Source organism: Sinocyclocheilus rhinocerous, unplaced genomic scaffold, assembly GCF_001515625.1.
Source record: "Sinocyclocheilus rhinocerous isolate Xijiao unplaced genomic scaffold, SAMN03320098_v1.1 scaffold2050, whole genome shotgun sequence".
NCBI lineage: Eukaryota > Metazoa > Chordata > Actinopteri > Cypriniformes > Cyprinidae > Sinocyclocheilus > Sinocyclocheilus rhinocerous.
The window spans coordinates 386500-393527 of record NW_015661574.1 but is presented as its reverse complement, the minus strand read 5'-3'; the positions used below and the strand labels follow the sequence as shown (position 1 = coordinate 393527).

General features: G+C 36.7%; 2 protein-coding genes across 4 annotated transcripts in view; both read left to right on the top strand.

Annotated features, from left to right (window-relative positions):
* Positions 1–1034: 1034 nt before the first annotated feature.
* Positions 1035–3172, top strand: LOC107726389 (gamma-aminobutyric acid receptor-associated protein-like). The gene is made up of 4 exons (XM_016535947.1): positions 1035–1255; positions 1941–2019; positions 2116–2234; positions 2371–3172. The coding sequence occupies exons 1-4, from the start codon at positions 1166–1168 to the stop codon at positions 2449–2451; spliced, it is 369 nt and encodes a 122-aa protein (XP_016391433.1). The 5' UTR covers positions 1035–1165; the 3' UTR covers positions 2452–3172.
* An 836-nt stretch (positions 3173–4008) lies between these two features.
* Positions 4009–7028, top strand: part of LOC107726390 (G protein pathway suppressor 2-like) — a 10412-nt gene continuing 7392 nt past the window's right edge. The window contains exons 1-5 of one of the 3 annotated variants that reach the window (XM_016535948.1): positions 4085–4215; positions 4548–4618; positions 4965–5082; positions 5228–5337; positions 5448–5560. In XM_016535948.1, coding sequence (XP_016391434.1) covers positions 4616–4618; positions 4965–5082; positions 5228–5337; positions 5448–5560 — 344 coding nt within the window. In that variant the 5' untranslated portion in view covers positions 4085–4215; positions 4548–4615. The other 2 variants (XM_016535950.1, XM_016535949.1) reach the window with 2 other exon arrangements.

Genomic DNA, 7028 nt, shown 5'->3' with positions numbered 1-7028 from the left:
CTAGATGTGCAAAGTTAGTAGAGACAAATCCCAACAGAATAAAGGCTGTAATTAAAGCAAAAGGTGGTTCAACAAAATACTGACACAAGGGGGTGATCCTTTTTCCAACTAAGTGATTCTGTTTTTGTATTTATTTATTTTTTCTGACATGTTGGTGTTATATCTTTCACTTGTATGTTATAAGTTGCAGTTATCTAGTAAATACAGCTAGATGAAACAAAAACTGTGTCTGCCTTCATTTCAGGCTGCAAAGCAACAAAATGTGATTATTTTAAAGAGAGGTGATTCTTTTCTAGACCCACTGTATATAAACCATTCTTATACAATTTAATTCAGTGGAGCATTTAATTATGTGAGAATGGCTTTATGAATGATCAAGAATTCATTCTGCTTGTGTTTCACGAATAAGGCCCAGTGTTTAAAGTGTGGGCAGTGTTGGATTTTGAATTTGTGCCACCCTACAATTACAGTTATGCAGAGTTTGTGATGGTAAACTAATGCATCATTGTTCCACTTACATCGTCAAAGAAATTGTTGGCTTTACTGTGGCTTTTTGGCTTGTCTTCCAAACAATTTTGAAGGATGACTTTTTCTAGGGACTGCCTGGGTGGCTTGATAGTCAATGTCTACTGTTGTTCCTTTTTCCTTATTTAGGCATTTGTTGAACTAAATTGTACTATTGGATTTTGAATACCTCTGTAAGGTACTATGACCTAAAGTCCTCTCGGCTTACTTTGCCTCATGGCATGCGTTTGACATTTTGTCTATGTTTTACATTAAACAACCCTCTACCATGTCCCCTTAGGAGAGGGAGCAGCCTGTTTGCAAGCAGTGAAAATACCAGATAGTTTGCGTGAAAATGTATGTTTTCATTGAACTTGAAACTGGTCTGTGGTTTCTAATGACTAAACTGTCAAATTTAGCCGGCATTTTATTTTAGTGTTTAGTTCTGCATTTTCAGGTAATACTACGTAGGCCTCCTGGCTACTGCAGACGTCATTACGCAGCTGATGTGATGCGACGTGCGCCGCCTCCCTTGTGCCTTGTTATTGGATATCCCTCCGCCTTCCGACGCAGTTGTCAAAGAAAAAAACCTAAGCTAGTTTGTAAACACCGTCGACGGCAGATTTTCTTGGAGATATTTAAGATCTCCCAGTCCGTGAAAATGAAGTTTATGTACAAAGAAGAGCATCCATTTGAGAAGCGACGGTCCGAGGGGGAGAAAATCAGAAAGAAGTACCCGGACAGAGTGCCTGTGAGTCAGACAAATGAGTTGTTTTTGTCAGGGCCCCGCTCTTACAGATAACGTAAACCGAGGCATTACACAGTGACAACGCTAATATATAAGGGAAAAACTTGTGAATATAGTCATTCGTCTAGAAAAAAAACGAGAAATCATGCATATAATTATATGGTTAATTAATGAATTGTCATCGTCGTTTTAAACTGTCCTTCAAATATGAAAGGACTAACTTAGCGCTAGCGTCAGGTATAGCTTCTGTCTTAATTCGGAATTGTGGCGTCGTTTACAGTACAAGTAATAGAATAATCAATATCTTTTTTATAAGGATATATGATATAAGATTACGTTTAATACGTATTAAACATCATATAAAGATAGAGCTGGTAAACAGCTTTGTGTCTCTGCGAATCATTCAAGTGAACCTTGTTTTGACAGCGTCGAGGACAGAATGACTAGAATATGAAATTACTATTACCATTACCAGTAACACATTGCCATGTGGCCTCACACTAGGTTCATTTTCAGTTGCACTATGTGTTGTCCGTCAAATATCAGTTTGTGAAATTGGTTAGAATAGGAATGTGCCCTAAACTTCTCTATCGTTCTTCCTAACTCATTAGTATACTACTGAAAGCTGCTGTTATTCTCGTATTTATGGAAGTGTTTGTTATTACCACCAGTGATTTGTTTTTCACAGGTGATCGTAGAGAAAGCTCCCAAAGCCAGAATAGGAGATCTGGACAAGAAGAAATATCTCGTCCCGTCTGACCTCACAGGTTCATTTTCTTGAAAAATACATAATAATTTTGTATAATCTTTAATAGTATTAAAATATAAAGGATATGTATTGACTTTTTTTCTTATTTCTGAAGTGGGGCAGTTCTCCTTCCTCATTCGGAAAAGGATCCACTTGAGGGCCGAAGATGCCCTCTTCTTCTTTGTCAACAACGTCATTCCTCCCACATCAGCCACTATGGGGCTTCTTTACCAGGTACGTCTTTTTAATGTTTGTTCTAACTGAACCTTTTGCACCTGTTTGTTTATATGTGTAGAAATCATAAAATGTCATTTTTGATCAATGAGAACGAAGCATCTCTAAACTCTTCGTCTCTGTTTCTGTGTTGTAGGAGCACCATGAAGAAGACTTTTTCCTTTACATTGCCTACAGTGATGAAAGCGTCTATGGGGACGTTTTGAGAGATATGTAACTAATTTACTTGACCGACACTACCCTTCCTTAAAATAAAATGATCAATATGTTAGGCCACATGAAGTGTACATGTTGAATGCACTTTCATATCCTCCAAATATGTTTATAAATTATTGTTCGTACTCTATGCTGCCTGCATATTGTTCCTTCCTACTTAAGAGTTCCTCTTTGCTTTTATGCAGACCTGATACAACCTTTGTCCTGGTCTGTTTCAGTAAATTAGTGGTACTCGTATCCATAAAAGCTTTTTCAATGTTCTACACTTCTCCTTTCACCTTTTCTCACTTTCCCCCTGCACCGACATGCATCCTGCCGTCACTTTGCTATTCTGTCGATCTTTAATGTTTGGTTTGATTTTGTTTGTTAGCCACCATATTTGCACAGACCAAAATCACTGATAATACTGGACTATCATACCATGTAATGTGTGTGAGTGTGTTTGTGTACCATTGCCAATAATTATTATTTTTAAATCGGTTGGAATTGCTGTTTATTTGAATAAACTGGTTAAAATACTTTTTTTAAAAGTTTCTTTTCAGTTGAGATGCTGTAGGAGATTGCTTGTTTATGTTTCAATTGTATTATAATCATTATTATTAGGTTGGAGTTCATGAATTGATTGGCCTTTTTTTTGTTGACTTGTTTGTATTATGGATTGGTGTATTTTGTTTTGTTTTGTTTGGTGTCTAATTGTCATGGTCACCAATCGAAGCTTGCCACCATTATAAACTTGATGTAAAAAGCAACTTGTGTCAGTCTTTAATGGGTCTTGACTTAATGCTTTTCTCACAGGTCTAAGAATATCTGTTGTGCACATAGATAGATGGATAGAACTTCTGCCTTCCAATTTAAAAACAGGCTTATTTCCCACGTATTTACATTTACGCATGCTAAATTTAGCTAATAAGACATTTTATTTAGGTAATAGGACTCTTTTTTTTTTTAATTATAAGAAAAACGAAGAAAACATTTTCAAAACAGTTGAAAGCTGGGCTCAGTCACTGGGCTTTTTTTAAAATTTAATTTATTAATACTCAAAAATCAAGAACAGTACACAAAAATAATACAACCATCAACATAAAAATAATAACAAAAAATAAAAACAGAAAAAAAGGGGGGTGTTTAATACATTACAAACTGAAAAAATAACATTGAGAATTATGTCATTAAAGATAGGAAAAGAGTTACATACAGAACGTTTTTTAAGCTTTTTTGTTCTGAGACAGCTGGATCGATGAAAGGTATTGCTCAAATTCTTTTATAAAAACAAGAAAGAGAGGTCTGGAGTTTGAATAGTTGCATCTATGGATGTGAAATTTCGCAAGAAGCAAAATCAGATTCACTACATAAAATTGTTTCCTTTTAGATTGTTCATACTCAATAAAACCCAATACTACGTCCTTCCAAAACAGAATACATTCATTATAAATGTTACTCCTAATGAAACTTAAAACATATTGCCAAAATGTATTTGTAAACAGACAGTTCCAAAAGAGATGAACAACAGTTTCAACAGAGTCATCACAAAAAGAGCAACTGGAGGAAATATCACTTTTGAATTTTTTCATGGGCTCAGTCACTGGGCTGACGAAACATGCTCACTGACACGTGCCGTCATCAAGGTACGCCCACAGCGGAAGTGCGCCATACTGGGTTTCCTGTCGTTTTCATTTTGGTTAATTACTGATACGCTTGTTAATTTTTCTTTAAGGAAAGCCTTCAGACAAGCTCAGCATTCTTTTAATCTCAGAAACGGACAAAAGTGCGTTACATGAAGATTCCATGAATGTCACTGCAAGAGTTTTATTTAGTTCGCTGATTTTGCAAGCTAGCTGACTAAGCTGTCACTTGAGCCGTTAGCCTGCTAGCCTAATGGTCGGGTGTTAATGCAACTTACTGCAGATAGAAAATACTGAAATCACTTTGGCTTATTAAATCATACGTATGAAAGATGATTTTTCTTGGACAGATTAACTGAATCGACTGTCGAAACATTCCGGTTACTGCAAGCATAGCCAGCTAGCTTGTGAAGTCCTCATAGAGCTAACCCAGTGCAGGGAGTTTGCTCATTTACTACCTTGTATTGCTTCTCAGATTGCCACATCTCTTTCTTCTAAATTATATTTTGCTCTAACTCGTAGTCTTTGGTTTTTAGAATTGATATGGTAAGTTGGTTTAAACAACGTTAGCAAGGCTTGTCAACTTTTTGACTGCAGCTTTAGTTTGTGTTTGTGATGTGTCATTCTGAATCTGTCAAATGTCTAAATTGTGCTGTACAGCAATACTAAGAATTTTATCGGTTCCGTTATGTTTTTAACGTTGTCATTTAACCAGATTAAATCATTTCTAGACTATCAGTTCTTGAACTGTTTCTCACTCTGACTATTCTAACGTTAGTTGTGGTAAAAGGCCACTAGAATCTGAATTCAATCTTAGTGGACTCATTAGTGACTAAAAATGAAGATGCTGATTTTTATGTTGTAACATATTTTCCTAATATCTCGACTCCAGCTGGCACCACCAATCCCTACCATCATGCCGGCTCTTCTGGAGAGGCCCAAACTGTCTAATGCCATGGCACGTGCTTTGCATAAGCACATTATGAGAGAGAGGGAGCGGAAGAGGCAAGGTGAGTCCAGGAATCCGCTGTATATTATTTTTACTACAGGAAATAAAATAATTTCCATGTTCTTGTTGATCTTCGGTGCTTAGTTTGAATTATAGGGTTGTTGATCATGTGCACTTTGTGATCAGTTATCAATTGTTTTTCTCAGAGGAGGAAGAGGTTGACAAAATGATGGAGCAGAAACTAAAAGAAGAGGAAGAGAGGAAGAGGAAGAAAGAGATGGAGGAGAGAATGTCCTTAGAGGAAACAAAAGAGCAGGTGCATCTGTATAATTGCTGCATTCTAATACTTGGATTATTTACAAGTGATGTAGGAATTATGTCTCAGGACTTAACCAGCCCTTTATTTCTTTCTTTCTCTCTCATTAGATTATGAAGATGGGAGTGAAGCTGCAGGGTCTTCAAGAGGAGAAGCACCAGCTTTTTCTGCAGCTGAAGAAAGTCCTACATGAGGAGGAGAAAAGACGTCGGAAAGAACAGAGGTACGGAAAAGAGATCTGGCAAAGTCTGATGTCAAATGGAAAAATTAGGTCTCCACACCATAAATAGTATATCCATCCCCAGACACCACATGCTAGATATAAGTTCTTCACAGTTCTATGGAGATATATCTTACTACCCAATGAACCGTTCATAAATAGATTTTATAACTCTTACCAGGCCTGTACTGTTCTTAATTTAGCTTTATTAAATCTAGCTAAAGAGCATTCCATATTAACTGTATGTTGCTTATTCAATAACCACAGTCTTGAGATGTCTGATGCCAGTGTTTTGTCTGATACTCAAAACTGTATTAACAGTCTTCTACCAGCCAAGAGGCTGAATAAGGGTGCTTTCACACTAACACTTTTGATGCGCACCCGAGTTCATTTGACATCAGAGTTCGGTTCGTTTGGATGACGTGAATGCCGTTTTCCTAAAAAGGGTGGTCTGGGGTGCAGTTCATGCGAACTCCGGTACGGTACGGTTGGCTTCTAATGTGAATGCATTGTACTAAATCACGGAAGTGAACCACTATTAATGACGTATGAATTGTTCAAATTGGTCAAATGGTGTATTTATGCGTTTACTCACTCATTTTCTTGAAAAGCATGACTGACGCACTGCAGCAGAAAGTATTTATATCTCATTTCTGCTCGCAGAAATTGACTCCCGCTTTCTTTTGAACCTTTGCATTACAGTCATGACAAATAGACACATGTGCCGATCTATGTGGGTGCTTTGGAAAGGAATCAGAATTTTCTCAGTGACTCAAATGTACCGTGGTTTAGAACCAAAAAATACAGTATGAACACAAACCAGCGGTGGCAGTGGGAGGGGGGATCAACCAAACACGGGTTCGGACCAGGCAATCGAACCAAGCGTGAAAGCATCCTAAGAAAGCCAGAGAAGAGGAAACAAAGTTATGATGATAAAAAATGAGCAGAGTTTATTGACTTATCTTAGTTGTGTATGTGCGTAGACTTCGTATGACCAGCACTAATCCAACTAGTGTTATTATACCACAAATGATAGCAATGGAAAATTACTGCTTCACAACATTGTCTTGTGGTGTTAAAAACTTTAAAATGGAGCCATTCTCTTATCTCTCACTCGAGAAGACAAATATCCCTGCAAACTAGGGCTGTGCGATTAATCGAAATCGAATCGCAATTTGATATTTTCCCCCAAATCGCACAGCCCTACTGCAAACCACACAATCATTAGACTAAACAACAATGGAAAAATAACATAAAATGTAATAATAATTTGATCAATGAATGAATCAAAGAAATGAGTACATAAATGTTTAAAATGATTATTATAAATGATTATAAATGAATGAATAAATGTATGTAAAATAAATAAACGTGTATGATTGCTCTCTTAAAGCAACACGCAGGTTGCAACAAAGAATCCTTAAATCCTTCACACATGACTGTAATTTTAAAAAATGTGCATATATATATA

Excerpts from the sequence above, each read along its gene's own strand:
- LOC107726389 (XM_016535947.1), top strand. The coding sequence starts at position 1,166 with ATGAAGTTTATGTACAAAGAAGAGCATCCATTTGAGAAGCGACGGTCC. Across the intron at positions 2,020-2,115 it reads CGTCCCGTCTGACCTCACAG|TGGGGCAGTTCTCCTTCCTC; the intron begins GTTCATTTTCTT and ends TTATTTCTGAAG. Across the intron at positions 2,235-2,370 it reads CTATGGGGCTTCTTTACCAG|GAGCACCATGAAGAAGACTT; the intron begins GTACGTCTTTTT and ends TCTGTGTTGTAG.